The sequence below is a fragment of the Macrobrachium rosenbergii genome, chromosome 31, assembly GCF_040412425.1.
Source record: "Macrobrachium rosenbergii isolate ZJJX-2024 chromosome 31, ASM4041242v1, whole genome shotgun sequence".
NCBI classification, from domain to species: domain Eukaryota; kingdom Metazoa; phylum Arthropoda; class Malacostraca; order Decapoda; family Palaemonidae; genus Macrobrachium; species Macrobrachium rosenbergii.
The window spans coordinates 18,588,182-18,608,745 of NC_089771.1; the positions used below are offsets into that span (position 1 = coordinate 18,588,182).

The 20,564-nt window shown below is 34.6% G+C and overlaps 1 protein-coding gene across 8 annotated transcripts in view; it reads right to left on the reverse strand.

Moving 5' to 3' along the window:
* The window catches only part of LOC136855385 (carboxyl-terminal PDZ ligand of neuronal nitric oxide synthase protein-like), a 514,751-nt gene that overhangs the window by 106,307 nt on the left and 387,880 nt on the right, over positions 1-20,564 (reverse strand). For all 8 annotated transcript variants that reach the window (XM_067132325.1, XM_067132320.1, XM_067132323.1 and 5 more), the window contains one exon: positions 2,071-2,142. In XM_067132325.1, coding sequence (XP_066988426.1) covers positions 2,071-2,142 — 72 coding nt within the window. The remainder of the gene's footprint in view (positions 1-2,070; positions 2,143-20,564) is intronic.

Consider the following 20,564-nt stretch of genomic DNA (forward strand, 5'->3'; position numbering starts at 1 on the left):
TTTTCCCAATGTAAAAACAGTAAATATTCTTTCTCTATTTATGTCTAATACGATCATCATCCGTCTCAATACTGATAAAAACTTTAAATATGACTGGATTTTGAACTACTTGAAATAATGGCAATTTCAAAATTGGTATATAAGATGATTTTCTTATGTAAATAAGAAGACCAAGGAAAGTATTATCCAAATTATGTAATAAATCCTGTTATTAAGTACGAAGTTTAACAGGCAACAAGAACAGAAATGGGTAGATTAAATGCGTATAGCCAATTGCTACACATTTAACGCCTGGTATGACACTTAGAACACTAATTGGAAATTAATAAAGTATAATTTTTTTTCCTTACCCAACGTTTCGGATAGCAAATAACATAAAAGCAAAAGAGGAAAATACAAAAACTTCAATAAAATCATGTATCCATTTCATATCTTTCATAGCCAAACATAAATTGCATTATCCAGATTACGTGGTATCCGAGACACCTGGAGTCTCGCACGAAATAAAGTCTATGGACACTACATACCATGTTTCATTATGAGCAGCTTGCCTCTTTGTGATACAGGTTGCTCGACTCTTGAAAAGTGAAATGCCTACACAAATTCGTATGATTCCATTTATTTTTACGACACAATGCAATTCAACCAGGATGCTCGTTGGGTATGAATATTCGTCTGATACTATAACAGATACAATACACGGTATCAAAATTTACATGAACATCCCGTCGACTTCAAAATGTCTACAATTACCTTCGAATACAAAGTTACATCAAGAATATCTAACAACATAATTAGCATTAGTGGAATAACTATATCCAAAAACCCACATTTCAGACTGTCAACGCAAATTTCCTCATTTTCATTCCTTCAAAAACGTAATCCAAATTCTCTCTCTCTCTCTCTCTCTCTCTCTCTCTCTCTCTCTCTCTCTCTCTCTCTCTCTCTCTCATCCAAACCACCACAGCAGAAATAGACAAGGTGTGACAGCTCTTATCCTCGTATTTTCTCTTCACGTTCATATGCCATCGGATGCCCATTCCTGACATTTTACGACCGCAACTGCCTTGTTACCTGGTAATTACATCTGGGCATTCCAAGCCAGTAATGATAACGCCATACTGGTAATGGCAACGACTGTGTGCGATGACAGTAAACAGAATTATTTTGGGACCTATGTATGTTCTAAGTTTTAAAAGCATCTTCGAGGAAATCAATACCATAAGCATAAATTAAGCTGTATTGGCTTGACGCGTATTACCAAATCTCAGGTGTATTATAGCAAATAATTTAATGTGAGTCTGCCAACGGATAATTTCCATGTGAACGTCAGTGGAAACTCGAACAATCAACTATTTTGACGGCAAGGTTCTGCGCCAGAGTCACAATGACGTCTCAACAGGTATCCCTAAAAACGGACACCAGAAGTATGCTGAGGGCAGATGACACTGCAGCTCAGTGTAAAATGTAAATACGTCCACGAATGAAGTCATGAATTAGACTAAAAGTACGAGGGATGACAGCTGGAGTAATGAAGACATTTTCTGAAAATGAGATCTAAAATAGTCGCCGAAAGAAACAAAACTTGTGCGTCAGTTTTGTGTGTCCTAAAATAAACTTTTCAGGTGTATAATAGAATGAGATTTATAAAAGCTCTACGGGTTCCAAAATGTTATCTTACAAATATACGCATGCTACATAATTACCACCGAGAGTTTAACAAAATAATGTGAGGTAAATAACTTTAAATTTCCATTAAATTGAATTAACAATTAATTCTTATACAAGGGATACCAGGCAACTAAAGAATTACTTCTTTAATATAAACTAGAATTTTAAAGTAATGTCTAGATTAAAAAAAGAAATATTACAATGTCTAGATAAAAAAGGAAATATTACATTTTAAATGGAAAAAGATTTATTTTATACCTTTGTCTAAAATAAACAAAGGTTTTTCCAAAACTTAAAGCTAAAACCCAAAATTTATAAAATGAAATAACCCAAATTCAAAATCATTTTGAAGAAACAACCTAAAATAAAAATACCCCCAAAAACCAACTTTCTACTTACTCGAATTCTTCGCATCGCTGCCACGATCTCAACTCGGCTTGTCGGTCTTGGGACATCCAGAGTTCCAATGTACTGTGAAAGAGAGAGAGAGAGAAGAACCATTATAAATAACGCGTGAGTAAAACAACACACTCATAGAAAAAGACCCTTTTTCTATATGGTGACTTCACATAAAGTTTTCATCGTGATGAGGATGAAGAATACAACATAAAAAATATTATTATTATTATTATTATTATTATTATTATTATTATTATTATTATTATTATTATTATTATTATTATTACCACAGAAAAAACTAGAAAATAAATGAGGTGAAACTGTCAATTCCTAAGCCAAACATTGCCAAACTACAGGTCCAGAAGCAAGGAAACCCCTTCTAGCACAGCATTGCACAGTTTATCAAAGAAACCAAAAAATGTACAGTACCTTTCTGATAAACTTGAAATTTCGACAGATCAGTTCCTCTAACTATCGAGCTAAAATGAACAGTGAAATGTTACTAATAAAGACACAAAAACGCCAGCTGTAACTCAGTGAACAGAAGACTCCATATCAAGAGAAACTTAAATGTATACAAACAAGAAGCCCCACAAGCTTTTGTACTGCTTTGTCCAACATGTAAAATTCTTCCTCTTGTACATGTACACAGACGAATATCCATGACGGTAATTTCATTTCTGAACCGAAATCGAGAAGCAGTTAAAATAAATATGGTAAAACTTATTTAAAATACAAATACGTAACTGTGTTCAAAAATACACAAGGTTAGAACACAACGGTTCGAGTGTGGAAAAAACGAATTGAAGAAATGCAAGAAACGGAAATAAAAAAGAAGGATTGTGGCACACGTCAAAAGTCATAAGAGCCACCTGCCGAAGCAAAAACAGGAATGAAGAGACAAGAAATGAAAAGAGAAAAGGCAAAATCGAAATATAAAGGAAAAGGGCAGAACGTCTACGAAAACAGAAAGCGCGGAAAATCCGGGGTCGGACAAAATTGAAAAAAAGGGATACAAAGGCAAGAGGTCAGAGCGTCAATGGAACAGAAAAGGATAGAGGAATTGAAGTACAAAACATTAAATGAATCCAAAAAATAAAAATACTATGATTTACCAAAAAAAGATTTACAAGGAAGAAAACATGAAGAAGAAAAGTGTAGAGGGAAATCAAAACCTAATTATGACACCAGACACAAAAACACCAAACAATTAAAGAAAACACATGGAAATAAGAATAACGCAGTGACGTGACCGGGATGAACTGGGAATAAAAATTACCGTGCGCTTCCAAGAAGAGACTCTTTGTCTGTTGGGGATTTGAGGGGAGAAATGTAAATGGAGAAAAACATATTCCTGGAAAAAAGAAACAGAATAGACAAGAGAGAGACTTGGTGAACACCAAGATAAAAAGATACGAAAAATGATTCGCTCTTCAAGTGTTGCAACAATAAGGAAACTGTTTTGAGCCAATGAAACTAAGCTAATGTTTAGTACAACTACTCTAATTGAAAAAGAATGCTAATTATTTTTTATTTCCCGTGAAAAACGGAAAAAAAAAAACATTTGTGAGGTGGTTGAATTTTTATTTAACCTTATTTTATCAAATTCTTGTCAAAAATTACATGAGTGCCTTAACCTCATATCCCGTAAGCAAACAGGTTAGGTTATTCATAAATATATTTACAAAAATATAATTACACAATTTTCATAAGAAAGGTTCCATGATGGCGAACATTACACAAATGCACCCAACAGCAAGCAATTAAGTCAAACCAATCGGCGTTACATTTATCAACAAATAAAAAAGTACTACTTTGGAAAATCAGTTATTTAACACCCATGAGTAACGCGGAAATAATGGAATAAATGCCACGAAATACAGTTAAAATCTTCGTGTTAGAAAGAGCGACTTTAATTTACTTTGTTGAATTCACACTCTCAAGGAAAAAACTAAAAAAAATCTTCATTTCATACAATATATCAGCCTCAGACTTTAAACGCTTTATGTAAGAGCAACTTCAGTTTATGCTGATAAATTTACAGTCTAAGGAGAAAAGCAAGATAAATTATCAGTTAAAAAAAATATATTCTGTAAGAATAGAACGGGTTTGATATATTCACACTCGCGGTTAAAATAAAAAAAATACATTATCAGATCATAAAATAAATTAGCATCGAACTCTGAAATAAGAAAATAAACATCTAACGACAAAATAATTTTATTACTCCCTTTACTATGAAACGTTTATCCTGCAAAAATCAACTGTCAATAATATCAGGTTCAACAGTCAATAATATCAGGTTCAACTCTCAATAATATCAGGTTCAACTGTCAATAATATCAGGTTCAGCTGTCAGTAATATCAGGTAACGACAAACCATCAAAATAGAATGACCCGGTACTTACGAACAATAACATTCAAATTAAAAATAAAAAACTGTTTCATATGAATGTCTCTTATAATGTTCTCATTTTCAAGTAAGCACAAACAATGATCATTATAAACTCGTGCCATAACAATGGGACAAGGATCAGTCATTCAGCGTTGCAATAAAGAGAGTAAGCTTCTTTTTTCAATGTAAACAATGTGCATAGTTCTGGAAAATGACACAACAACCCAGTCATGTAATGGATACTTTTAGTGTTACTAATTTCAGCGACATGAAATAAAGTGTCAATAACTCTCCATGAAAAAGGCACCGAAAGTATAAAGCAAATACTTATTCAGAGGCGATTTCAGAGAATAATAAACATTGAAATTTACCGTAATGATGATAATTGACAAGCAAATGCATGATTTCATTTATAATATTCACATTTGGGAAATTATTAGAAAAGCCAAATTTTCTACAACTAATAATGAAATGTTAAACATGACTGGCAAATAATAATAATAATAATAATAATAATAATACAAATAGATTAAACAAGATAACAAATTCACTAATATAATGACCATAGTTAAAAATAAATACAAACAGGAGAAGATAAATGAATGTTAACATTACTCGAATCCAAGAGTTCGTACAATAAAAGTAACTGATAAGAATACTTTTAGGATGACTAAGAAGTCAATGTATGAAATACAAAGTCTCAATAATATGAAACAGCGGTCAATTTAAGGACTCCGACCGAAGTATAATTTCTAAGATGAACTGAAGCGTGAATTCATGAAAAAACAAGGTTTTTTTTGGCATTAAAAAGATTTAATACCAAAGAGAACAATTCAATTTCTTTTTTCTACAATCTTAAAGTGTACGGAACGCGGATTGTTCTTATATGGCTTCGTAAGGTTATGAAATAAAAAGGATTTCCTTAAAGGACCGCAGATATAAGGCGCACTAACTTTTATCACAAAAGTTGTGCAATAACATAACACAAAAGACTAGAACACGTAAATGCCCCCACCCCACCCCAAACCCTCTCTCTCTCTCTCTCTCTCTCTCTCTCTCTCTCTCTCAGTTGAAAATATATTTCAACAACAAAATGAAAAACCCAATTAACAGAAATAAACAAGATTGACAGGAGATGAAATAACACACACAAGAGAATAGAATAACAACTTAAAACAAACAAATAGAAACGGAAAGAGAAGAATTTTTCTGAAAAGTCACTTCACAGAAGGTCATGGAAAATAAAACCTCGCTCCCTTTCCAAAAAGTTACGAGGCCACAAAACTCAGGGAGAAAGAGAAAGGGCTCTGCTCTCCTCTCCGCCGAGAAAAATGTCTTTCTATGCGCCAGAGAAGTGAAACCAAGAGGGTAACTTAAAGTAACGTCAGGACGGGAGATCAAAGGTAAGACGAGAACTTAACGACTACGAAATAAAACTATCAGAAATCTGAATAAAACTCCTGACAATGTCAAAAGGAATAATGAATCTAAATGAATAAAAGAATGAATTGAAGATAAAAACTGGGATCTAAGTCTGTGACAAAAGTTAGCAGTATCTTTATCTCATTGTCGAAAGACTCGGAATTCTTTGCAGCCTTTTTGTCCATTTCACTTCTTTTCTTTGCAAACGATGGAAAGTCTTTGTTTGTTAGTTTTAGTTACATTTAGAATTACAATAATTTAAAAAAAGGGGGGATGGAAAATTTGTTCTTAGGAAAAAAAACTGAAAAGTGATGACTTAAAAAACTGTCAAATAAAAATGAACAAGTTTATTTAAATAAAAAAAATACAGGTATTATGCTTCAAAAAATTATAACTTCCTCATCCCTGGGGACTTGTATATGAAGTTCAAGAGTTCTATAGAGTGAAAAATACAGGTATTCTTCCTTGTTCTGCTTTAACATGATACGCAGGAATAATTCCTGAAGGCATTAAAACCTTCGACAAAATGTACATGGATGAAAGAAAACGTATACTAAAAACGAAATTAGGCCTAAATACTTTTGCTCGCTTGATTCGGTTAAATCAAAATTTCAGTTGAATAAAAGTGAAAGGTAGATATTAAGAACCAGATGAAAAACACGCACACGAGAAAGACCGATTGAGAAACCACCACACAGGAAAAAAAGAGAGAATACTAATGTAACAGCATTTAAATAATGAAGGAAAAAGGTCAAGAGAAAGGGGAAGAAAAGAGATGATAAAACCAACTAATTTTGGTAACAGACGAAGAATATCAACACGCTATTAAAAAAATTTACACCAAGCTGTTACGAGATAAAGAATACAAAAAGAAGGAAAAGAAATGTCGATTCCGTTAAAAGAGGAAGAGTGCACACAAAAACGCGATTTTAAGAACTTTAAGTAATAATTTATGAATGAGTTTAGCAGATGTGAAGATAAGGGCTACAGTTAAAATAATGTTTCCACGAATTTACAATAATAGAATATGAAGGTTTTAAGAATGATTTGAAGGTTTTTAAGAATGATTTGCAGCAGAAAAAGAAGACGGAAAGATATTACGACTGAGTGAAGAAACAGACGCGGAAAGTAAGCCCCAAAAGAACGAAAAAAAAAAAATAAATAAATAAATAAACAGAAAGAGAAAGGGCTTGCTTCTGCTCTTGACTAGCACACAACATACTTGGCACTTTGCAAGAAATTCTCGAAAAACTCCTTTAGACTGACTAAAAACGGATAATGACTCAGCCTGAAGTACTGGCTTGCTTGGTAATGAGTCGGATCAACAACCATTTTATTCGCAATCTACTGAGGCAAAGTCAGGCAAGCGAGCAAACTTCCAGTAAACGAAGTACTTGTATGCTTGTATACAAGGCAACAATGAATGAATAACGTGCAATTGAAGGCAATAGTATAATATAAATTACGCAACGCCTGTAATTTGTTATATTAATAATCTATTACATATGAAATAGTACAAATGTACTCGTGAAAGTTCCAGCGCTTCGCTTCCCACCTTCTCTTTCCGATAACAAGGTTAGCGAACCGATAGAAATAAATGATCTCGCCGGGAGAAAATAGATTTGGATATTGGTTTTATTATTTCTATTGTTTATCCAACACCCTGGCGACGGCTAAGATAAACGACCCTACCTTCACGGGCGTACTATTTTTCACCTTTTCTCACTAATAATAGTCTTGGCCAGCCAATAATGGGTATCGCTCGACTGGCCGTGAAGTGTTAGTAAAAAATGGTGTGTGGAACCCGTAGACTATTTCTCAGCGAGACTGTCCAACGGCATTCTTGAGATTTTCATTACGGTGGCGCAAAAGAATCTATTCTAGAGAGAGAGAGAGAGAGAGAGAGAGAGAGAGAGAGAGAGAGAGAGAGAGACAGAGACAGAGAGAATATAAAAGGGATATATGTTTAACGTATATCATGGATAAGTACGAGCCGACTGGTGATAGACCTTATGAATTTTAACGGCCTGAATATTTGTCTAGATGTTCCAGTTACGAAGTGAAGACATTAGTTTAACCGAAAATAAAATACTAATGGAAGGAGAGGATGGATAATTTTTGCTCAGAGGCAGGGCAAAATTTATATATACATATATATGAGAGCAGTATATATATATATATATATATATATATATATATATATATATATATATATATATATATATATATATATATATGTGTGTGTGTGTGTGTGTGTGTGTGTGTGTGTGTACATATATGCAACACACGTGAAATACGTGAGGGGATGCATTATGCAGCAACAGTAAGCTTGGATATGCGTTTTTTTAGGACTGAGAATGTGAGGTTGAGACTTTTTTGCTGGTGGAGGAAAGAGAGAGAGAGAGAGAGAGAGAGAGAGAGAGAGAGAGAGAGAGAGAGAGAGTGCTGTTACACAGGAAGGTTGGCCGTGTCAACGTTATGATGACTCAATAATGCCCTTTTACCGGAAATCAGTCAGCAATGTAAACTTTGTCATGCGTGTCTCTACCATGCCTGCTCACATGGAGTACTTTGACATTTTATGCGTGAATGGTAATTGAACTACTTTGCATGGATCTCTCTCTCATACACTCTCTCTAAAACTAAAACAAAACAATTCATATTCTGTAATTCTATAACGATCATTACAAAACGTACACGATCGAAAACAAATAACCTTAACATTTCTTCTCTAAAAGTTAGCACTAAAACCAAAGTCTACACTTCTTATTTATCCGTGCTTAAAAAGTAAAGCTGCAACAATAAGCAAATAACAGACACATGCAAACAAATGCCAGATCAAAAAGAATAGCTTCTGAATACACGCCAGTTTCTTACCAACCCCCAAAAACTTATTCTAGACGGCGAATGTTTGCTAAAAGAACGAATACAGTCAAGTACTGAATATTGACAGATTGTCATATCTGAGGCCCTTTCAAAATCACGAATATAACAATTTTTAAAATATCGAATGCAGTATCATAAACTCATTCAAAATAACGGTAAAAAAAAAATATACAAAATTCTATTAAACACTAATTTTCAAACGTCCACACAACACCAACTCCCTAAACCATGTTTCAGTATACATTACTAATGAAAATAAAATGCTTTAGAGTCCACATCAAGCGCTCTCCCCTCCTACTTTATTTAATTGGAGGAGCCACATGGGGATCGTCATCAAAACCATTCCCGAATGTAAATTTCGCTTCCATCAGCGGTAGTCGGCAGACCTCGCGGAAGTGAACTCTGCGGAGGCTGCACTCCCAATTCAGACACTACAATATAACAACCAAAGGTAAATGAACACTATTTCGTAGCAAAAATACGAAAATATCACTGTAAACTTATCTTATTCTTATTGAAATCATTCAGGTCGTTACTTCAAAGATAATTCATTTTCCAAGGATGGAAAAGATCCGTAACGGTGCAGACCAAGGCCCATTAACAACACAACAAACTCCTCGGTTCAGGATTAAGAAATTATAGGGCCTACGTTAAAAATGCAACGGATGGAGAGCACAGTCGTACTAAAAGCGAATTTTAATCTTTTAATTGAATTAATGAAAAGTTCACAAACACCTGGAGTGCTATTAACACATAAAATACACTTGATTGCCGATTTTGTTCGGATAATTGTACTGTGAACCCATTCTGCCCGTTTTTCCCCTATCTCAGCTGGGCAGCTGTCTTGAATTTATCCCACTGGCTGACGCTAGAACGTATTGCACATTAAGTAGCTGAGACAACACAGCATTCAGCTACAAAGCCAACAGAAAACCCAAGACTCCGAACGGAGAAACATCCAGGATAGGTAAAGTAGGTAAAGCTCTACTTTTGTTGCTTATCTAGTCAAAGTAGTGACAAACCCCACCTCCTTTTTTGAGGGGAGAGCGGTTCAAATGGACGGAAAATTCAGTATTTTAGTTTTCTGTAAAAGAAAACTATTGAGATGGCTATTTGTCTGTCCGTCCGCACTTTTTCTAGCCGCCCTCAGATCTTAAAAACTACTCAGGCTAGAGGGCTGCAAATTGGTATGTTGATCATCCACCCTCCAATCATCAAACATACCAAATCATAGCCATCTAGCCTTAGTAGTTTTTATTTTCTTTAAGGTTAAAGTTAGGCATGACCGTGCGCCTGGGACTCTAGAGAGATGAAGTCATGTATGTATGTATGTATGTGTATATATATATATATATATATATATATATATATATATATATATATATATATATATATATATATATATATATATATAAACCATTCATCTTCTCTAGAGTCCCATAAAAAAACTCAAGGCCACGCTGCCCAAAGAACGCCGAAAACAAAACAAATACATATGAAAAAGCACCATATAAACAGTAACACCACGAACAACAAATCACTTATAACAATAAGTACGGTTTTTACCAGGGGGAACAATAACAACAAACACAATGGAACAAACAATGGAACAAAAAACAAGAATAAACCCTATAACAAACCGCAAAGACCTGAAACGCTGACCGAGTCACATTCAAAAACCACGGATCGGAAACACAAATAAGCCCGATCAACAGAGAAGCAAGCTGCCATAATCCAAGCGAAGAGTCCGAGTGAATTACTCATTCAAAGGAACACAGAACGAAAGAGCAACTTTAACGCAAGGCAAACTTTGCAAAATCGTCATGGCAACAGTTGTGAAAATGATCCGCTTCAGTCCAGATGAACAATGCTCTCTCTGTCTCTCTCTCTCTCTCACGGTCAATAAAACGTTCAATTCAACTGGAAAATCAGCTTTTACGTCTCTGTTATACTACTACGCCAGGAGACACGTGCCATAGGCCGTAAGGGTCACAGTTTGATAGGCCTATTCCGATAAGCCTACTGCTTGCTTAAGGATTGGGTTATCCTGGAAAGCGTGTGTGTATGTGTGTTCTTCATTACATAATAAGATCCGTATATGCTTGAATAAATAAAAATCTGTATACAAACATTAATTTAACACTTTAAATCATAAGTAAGGTGCACAAACAGCTGGTACAATCTTTGAACAATTTTGACGAGAAAAACGGTTGCGCGGCTAAGTGTTAATGATAAAAACCGAGAGAGCAAACAAACCTATTACCGAAAGTGGAAACAACCGCTAAATACCTGGAAAGCATCTGTAGTACCACACAAAACTCACTCCCTCAACAGGAGTTTACAGATGGAAAAGTCGACCTTTGTGGTGATAATGACGAGACTAACTTAGAATAACGACCCGGGGACGACGGACAGTGCTTGGTAAGTGATCCTGGAAGCCATTTCGAGTAAGGTAACACAGAGATTACATTAGCTTAAAAATAGAGACATTTCCACTTATACTTTAAAGAGAAAGATCATCAGCCCATACTGGATCTCAAGCCAACATATGTTTAAGTATTTATATACACCCACATATACACACGTGTATACATGTATGTATGTATGTAGTATGTGTGTGTATGTATATATATAAGACTGAAATATTTTGTTAAAACAGAGTTCCATCAAATATAGGGGAGCCCATATATGTGGGCTTCATGTATATATCTAAAAGTGAGAGAGAGAGAGAGAGAGAGAGAGAGAGAGAGAGCTATATCTATTTTGAAACATACGCACGATAAACACGAGAGCAACGCACCAAAATAACCACGAAACAATACAGAGGGATCAAAGCCCCCATCATTTTCAAACCAAAAGACCAAAAGGAGAGGAGTAATGGCTATCGAAACGTGACACTTAAGATCCAGTGACGGAAGGATACAAATTCTTTGCAACGCCAAATATTCACCGAAGCTCAAGTTACCGTTATTCTTGCAAAATGTGAGGAAAGTAGGATTTTGGCTATTTCGTTGTTATGAACTGAATTATAAATTCCCAATAATAATAATAATAACTTGTCTTTATGCTTATATTATTTTAAGATAAACTGCATAATATAATAATAATAATAATAATAATAATAATAATAATAATAATAATAATAATAATAATAATAATAATAATAATAATAATAATAATTCCAAAGTATGCAAATAACTCAACAGTGCATATGCCTATTATAGTGGCTATATAATGCTTGAATTTCCGTACACAGACTTTAACAAGTAAAAAATGTGCCGAAGTTTCTTCGGAGCAATCGAGTTTTCTGTACAGTGTATAATGCTTTATGAAACTTTCAGCCACGGCCCATGATACTCAGCCTCGGTTGGGTGGTGTCCTGTGTTGCTGGTAACAATAGCAGTACCAGAAGTGCGATTATGGCTAACTTTAACCTTAAATAAAGTACAAACTACTGAGGCTTGGGATCTGCAATTTGGTATGTTTGATGAGTGGAGGGTGGATGATCTACTATCCAATTTGCAGCCCTCTAGCCTTGGTAGTTTTTAAGATCTGAGGGCGGACAGAAAAAGTGCGGACGGACAGACAAAGCCATCTCAATAGTTTTTTTTACAGAAAACTAAAAACAGATACGAAAGAAATTTTCATACATATTTACTGCAGCAGTTGCTCAACCAGTAATAATAATCGTAAATAATATATATAACACAGCTGGATAGATAGATAGATAGATAGATAGATAGATAGATAGATAGATAGATAGATAGATCGATAGATTTAAGGGAAAATTACTGGTAAGAAAAAATTAGAAATAAGTGAAATATGCAAGAAGTTCAGTATAGTGGCCAACACTGACCACTATCACTTTTCATAGATTTGAGTCAGGTTAACTATAATAATAATAATAATAATAATAATAATAATAATAATAATAATAATAATAATAATAATAATATTCTTTATTTCAGCTCAGGGCTATACACATGGAATATACAAAGTAGAGGCCATTACAATAGATACACATGATCTAGATAAACGAGATAAAATGATAAAAATTACATTTGGCAATATCCACACAGCTGCTGAAGTAACAGTAAAAATAGTAATTATATTAATGGTAGTGACAATACTAATAGTGAGAACAATAGGAAAAATCTAAAAAAATGATAATTCAAAACAGATTGCATACAAATTAATTTCCAGCTAGGGACTTCAGGTGGTTACAGACGTCACGTCCTGAGGCTAAATACAAAAAGTAAAAAAAAGCAAATCTCAATAATACGTTTCTGAACCATTGTCTGGTTGTCTGGTGTTTGTATATTCCTCACTGAACAACTTAAGGGTCCATCTGATGAAACTACACAGAAATCTCGAATATACATTTCCTCTCCATCTGACGGGGCCTCAGATTACAGCAACACTTGAAAATACACTCCCACTCGCTATCCTTGAACGAATATAGTTCAAAGATCTACTCTGCATAAAAATGAAGTATTTTTCCTTTTCATGTCATTACAATTATTCATGTCTGAAGTTTCCGTGTTTACAGTCCAGCTGTGAGAGGTGCTGATCCGCCCTTTGATGTAGCTGCCTTGAATCGATTTTCAGCGGAAACGACCTCACCCCCATATCAATAGCAGATCAAAAGGCACTTTAATCAAAAGCTTCTCCAACAAAGTATATTTGAAATCCTCCTGTTTCTCCGGAGGGGTCCACGTTGTCGGAACTCTTTCATCGTTAATAATTATTATTCAAACCTTATCTCCGCAGTTATTCTAAGTAATCCATCCCTATCAGGAAGCGGATGGTGTGGTTTGCAGTGGAAGTGACGAGAGGGAAGGTGCGCATGCGCCTAATGGAAAATGACATCCACTCCGTGACTGAAGTAAGACTTTCACCAATTATTTCATAAACTAAATCGGATCTCATATTCTCGAACAGAATAAATAGACAGTTCATTTTATTATCATCATCAACACATGAAATTGAAGGGTTTTAACCATAACCTCGAATGGAAAATTTGAGTCAGTACAGAAAAACAAAAATCGGTATCATTCCTTTTGTAACCGAACTTGCCTATCTAAGGGAGTGGCGTTTTTGTGGGGTGGGGGAAAGGGGCAGTCTTGTCTCTTTCCAAAGCCTTATTAGCTTTTAGGAGTTAAGAAAATGCTTTAAAACAAACACATTGATCAAACATATACTCATCATATGAAGAGGCAGACACTAAGAATAAGACAAAATGGCTCCAACATATCACGACAATGAAAAAATTCCCTGAAAAACGAATCATATGAAATACTGAAAATGAACTCATAAGTATAAAATAAGACGCATATGTGGAAAATATCGCATAAAAAGTCCGATATACTATTAACAATAAAAAACTATAACGAATAAAAATATCCGACCAAGGAGACTAGTAAACAAACCCAGACTGAATACCTGCACGCAAAAACGAGAAGAAAACGGATTTCGCTTTTGGAACTTCACTTAATGCAATTCAGAACATGAGAGAATTTGCTGAAAATGGCATGTTTCATTAGAGCACAGGTTCCTTTAATTAGAAATGACTTAGCCATGGGGGGACGGGGGGGAGGAGGAGGAGGAGGAAGTAATTTCTCATATTTTCTGGGGGAGGAGGAGGAGAGGAAGGGTATTTGAGAATGTTATTCGATTTTATTCGTAGGTTTATCAGCTTATACTTGAGCCATTATTCACAGACAGCAGCTATGACCTTGTGACAGCCAATGACAGCCCTTTACCTAATGGTGGTTAACTCTCATCCAGGAACTATTCCATATGTAGTACTCTGTAAGGGTAATGCACATTATACTCTCTCTCTCTCTCTCTATTTGCTACGACTCTTCACAAAAATTCAAACAATTCACTCCATCGAAATGTGATCCGATCAAGGGATTGAAATTACCTCCAAACATTTAGCTCTCTTCCCGCATCTTTTTCATCTGATGAATATACTCCACACGCTTACAATATGCATACTACTGTGAAGTGCGTGCGTGTGTGAAACTATATGTATGTGCGTTACACAATAACATATGTATATATATATTCATATATATATGTATATATATATATATATATATATATATATATATATATATATATATATATATATATATATGTACACACACATACATATATAAATATATATATATATATATATATATATATATATATATATATATATATATATATATATATATATACATATATATACACACACACACAAAGTAATTCATAACTAAACATAGATAGATGGATAAACAGAGAGATAGATTGATCTAACAAATATAAAGTAATTTAAGTTCTTTCCCAGTTTCCAGTAACCGAATCATCTCAAAAACCTGAAACGAAAAGAGCGAGAAAAGCTGGAATGTCGCTCTACTGCCATTCACAGAATGCATAGAAAGCTGTTGTCAAGTTTTATTATAGAAAGGCCGATGGCACGGGCAACCTGAATCCCTTTTAGTTTTCTGTAAAAGAAAACTATTGTGCCGGTTTTCCCTGTCCGTCCGCACTTTTTCTGTCTGCCCCCAGATCTTAAAAACTACTGAGGCTATAGGGCTGCAAATTGGTATGTTGGTCACCCACCCTCCAATCACCAAACATAGCAAATTGCAGCCCTCTAGCCTCAGCAGTTTTTATTTTATTTAAGGTTAAAGTTAGCCATGATCGTGCATCTGCCAACGAAATAGGACACGCCACCACCGGGCCGTGGTTAAAGATTCCAGGGCCGCGACTCATACAGCATTATACAGAGACCACCGAAAGACAGATCTGTTTTCGGTGGCCTCGATTATACGCTGTACAGAAAACTCTAGCGCAGTTTTTACTTGTTTATAAATGAAATACGTTTCCTAAGGACATTTAATCATCGCGTGATATGCACATAGTTCCATAAATATGAAGAAACTTGTGTAATATATTGTTATTAAATAAAAATACAAAGAAATACGAATTGGCAACGGCAACTGAAACGTGCAACCGAGGTATCAATGGAAAAATGTAATTACAATAAAAGATAAAAGAATATCCTCTAGAAAACGCGTCGTTAGTCTTTTTCGTGTGCTTACTTAGGGAAGTGTACAATCAAGTTAATATTTAACAAGGTAACAAATACAAAGCATTTCCGAGAAAAAGACACCACCATTGATCAACAATTAAAACACTCAAAGATCTAGAATTACAAAGGCGGGGGCGCAAACACAACAAAGGAAAAAGACAGACAAAGCTTGGCCACAGGAGTATAAAACCATCTGACATGCTCAAGTCAGTCTCGAAGCGCTCTGATGAAAGCTAATCCCACCAAGGGTTGTTTGGTTTGCCTCGATCCACCTGTCTTTGTTGACTGAAACCTTTGTCCGCTCTCATCGTCTTACCTTGTCCCGGCTCCGTTTTCTATGCTTCCCGTTTTTTGTAGTTGGAGGTCAACCAAGATGTGGGTGACTAATTAAAACCTGCTCTGTTCATGTTAGGGATTTAAAGTTACACTTGTGTGATTGTGATTAGTAGCAAGGATGGGATGTATTGTATCATTACTTTCATGTGTGTGTACATATATATATATATATATATATATATATATATATATATATATATATATATATATATATATACTGTATAAATACACAGTATAAAAATTGTGATTGGTAACAAGGATGTGATGTATTATACCATTACTCTTATATGTGTGTGTATACTGTATATATATATACATATACACACATATATATAGACATGTATGTATGTATGTATGCGGGTGAAAACGTTACATAAGCACTGCTCGCCTAGATACGAACCTCACACTAAAACACAACAACGCTACTAAGATTCACACAATTATTTTGGCAGAAATACCAGGCTCTGACGTTAACCCAAATACTGGTACCATGCCTTTCCGTAATTAAAGACACACTGTTCCTCTACACACAGGGACGATGTATTTAAGCAACCCTTATTCAGCTAAAATAAACAGACGGCTGCACATAATCTCGCCGCCAACTCGAGGCTGCAGCTTATTCACAGCATATCCTTTGCTGTTTGCCTTTAAAAGGGAGAACAAGAGAAAAGGAACGGCACTAGAGCTAGTCGTAACTCATAACTCCTTTTCTTCAGGGAGAGAGAGGAGAGAGAGAGAGAGAGAGAGAGAGAGAGAGAGAGAGAGAGAGAGAGAGAGAATGTGCCAGGTAAGGGGAGATTTAAATATGATTTGTCATTCATTTTTAAGAATAACATCAGAGAGAGAGAGAGAGAGAGAGAGAGAGAGAGAGAGAGAGAGAGAGAGAGAGAGATGATGTTATTCTGTAAAACGAATGACAAATTATATTCAAAATTACCCGTTACTTGGTGGGTTATCTCTCTCTCTCTCTCTCTCTCAATATAATCTGGTCCCATTTGCACCTACAACTGCTGACATCCGCAATATCTCCCTTCTGTCCTTCACTGTCCTTCACAGATCCGATAGGCAGTGACTTGTGAATCGAAAATCTGGCATATTGTTCATCCTGAGGATACAATATTTTTCATGCAATTCCTTCCCAGCCTTGCGTCATATAAAATTCAAAGCACATCATATACACGAAAGTTATATATATATATATATATATATATATATATATATATATATATATATATATATATATATATATATATATATATATATATATATATATATATCTGAAAGTGTAAATCATGAGCTACATTTGTTTTTGTGTACTTCCCCCTTTGTTGCAGTTTCGAGAATAGCGCAATCTTTCATTTATAGTATTTTAGAAATTTAGTTGGTAATTTCATACAGACGTTCATTTGTGAGAATTTAATCATTTAGTAAGATGGTAATAAAATTTACGTATATGTTATTCACGCTTAAAGGCGTGTCAGTACGGATCTCTTAAAAGTTTTACGTAATCTGTTTGTTCAAGATGCTTCCAGGTAGAGCTGTCACAGATTATGTAATGCCTCCTCTCTATGGGAGTGTGTGGGTGTGTACGCCAGAAATTTCTAGGGCTGGAGGCGATCATAAAAATTGCAACACAAGGTTGGCGTAGCTAGACTAGACCAGAGGAACACGGCAAGATCAGTGCAAGACAAGTTAAGTCTCCAGTCTCTAGTCTCCAGTCAGCTCACACAAGTAAAAAGAAGAATACGGTGCTGACAGTTCTACACAATCATTTCAGTGTTTCGCCTCACGAGATGACTATTACTCCACCGTGTACGATCGGCCAGTAGTTATCGCTATGTCCTGGGATCCGTAGTTACTGAGTGTTGTCAATAAACTTTATATATATATATATATATATATATATATATATATATATATATATATATATATATATATATATATATATATATATATATATATATATTTTTTTTTTTTTTTTTTTTTTAATCACACCAGATATAAAGTCATTTAATGCCACTGCCATTGTAGATGTTTTCTTCTTCTTCTTTCTTTCTCTTCTCTCTCTATATATATATATATATATATATATATATATATATATATATATATATATATAAAAAACACTAATGAAATGTTAATTTCATCATAAGCAATAACCAATTAATCTGAACAGAGAGAGAGAGAGAGAGAGAGAGAGAGAGAGAGAGAGAGAGAGAGAGAGAGAGAGAGAGAGAGAGAGTTGAAAAGCAACTGCACGTGTTCATTTGGGGATGGTGGCTGTAACAATCCTGAGCTGAATTATGAAATGTCGACTCCCTTTCACCGTTCATTTCTTTCCCTCAAATGATTTGTCTCAACGAACAAACAAATTTTCGAAAGACAGGAGACACAAGCTTCTCTTCCATTATCCCAGGGAAATCTGAAACACTTCTTAGGACCTCCGTGTAATTCAAGATGCCAGGGAAGAGAACGAAGAAAGAAGGGGAGGGGATGCTGCTGAGGATAATACCCTACATAATGAAGCACAAAATTGGAGTAAAAACCAGAAAGTTATTTTTAAGAATCTAAGAAAGAGGCAGAGGAATGAGGTGGCAAACACACCAAATAGACAGACACACCGAATACAAATGAATTTCTTGATAATAAAAACGAAAAGTGAATTTTCCACAAAACAAATGTTTAATTTGATACGTGAAAATGATTCGGGCAACAATATGGCCAAAAGAGAGGCAACGCACCAAGTAACATTTCTGTGTAAACGGACATATTTCAAAATACATTAAATCCACCACAGAGAAAAAATAATCCACCAAGAAGGTGAACAACTTATTATTCATACATACATATAGCTATATAAATTTATATACACGTATATATATTTGTGTATATATATACATATAAATTTATATATATACATTGATATAAATTTATATATATATACATATATATATATATATATATATATATATATATATATATATATATATATATATATATATATATATATAAGGAAAGGTCTTGAATACTAGTAACTGGAGATGAATGTGTGAGCGGCTCAAACAAATATACAATCAAGTTAAACTTTTAAAAGAAATTTTATTTATACACACAAATTAAATGTATATGTATATATACATATATTGTATGTATGTATGTACACACACACACACACACACACACACACATATATATATATATATATATATATATATATATATACATATATATATATATATATATATATATATATATATATATATATTACAAATTAAACAATCTAAAACACACACATAATAATAACTCCAATGTATCAACAAAACCCACATGCCAGACAGGTAAATCCTTCACCATAGCATGAGTACTTGTTCCTTAGGGCAGCTGTGGGTAAAACGTAAACATTGTTACATAATAACTTCCTGGACTATAGCAACCTGCCTTCCTTCACTCCCTCCCTCCCTACCCCCTCTACCCCATTTCTCCCTCTTCCAGAACCTTAGCCTCCGAGTCAAGACCTTCCAGGACTCTCTCGCCTATATAGTCACCAAACACAGCCAGCGCTCGGTCAGCCCCCAAAATACCTTTGGGGCACCATAGACCCGAGAGAGAGAGAGAGAGAGAGAGAGAGAGAGAGAGAGAGAGAGAGAGAGAGAGAGAGAGAGAGAGAGAGAGAGATTTACTAACGAGGGTGGGCTCAACACTGGAAAGGCGTATGTAAGAGCATTAAAGGGCACGCTGAAGCGTACATACCCTTCCCACGATAACCTTTGGCGTAGAGGCACTTGATAATATATAATGGGAATGAGCTGAGAGTAAACACTGAGAACAAAGTAATAAAGTATCCTCATTATCATGAAAAATTCCTCCTATCTCTCGAACTACAAAATGAAATGAGCATTTACTAAGCAGTTCCTGTTTAATACAAAGTAATTAACCGTGACTTATGATTAATCTTTGGTACGTAAAACATAATATCTACAGCAAGAAAATGATAATGGAAACTGTTACATTCACGTAGCTGTTACAAAGCAAATAATATATCCTAAAGAAGTGTAAGTACTACAAGATATCTATAGTCATAAACCTACGTTCACCTACGTCCACTAAAATACAATCATTCTGAAGAAAATAAATAAAGCAAATCTAAACTTCTAAATCAAAATGTTCAAAATTTTACAGCAGCAGATATGAGAATATTCTTTAAATAAATAACTTATGAAAAGACATTTAGGTGGAAAAACTGTAAAATGGAAGTAAAATACAACAGCATCTAACAAAAAATTCAAAATTCACTCCAGAGCCGAAAATAGCTTGAAAAACTCTACAGGATCTAGGTTACAAAAGACCCATCGCAAAATAAACTGACCACCC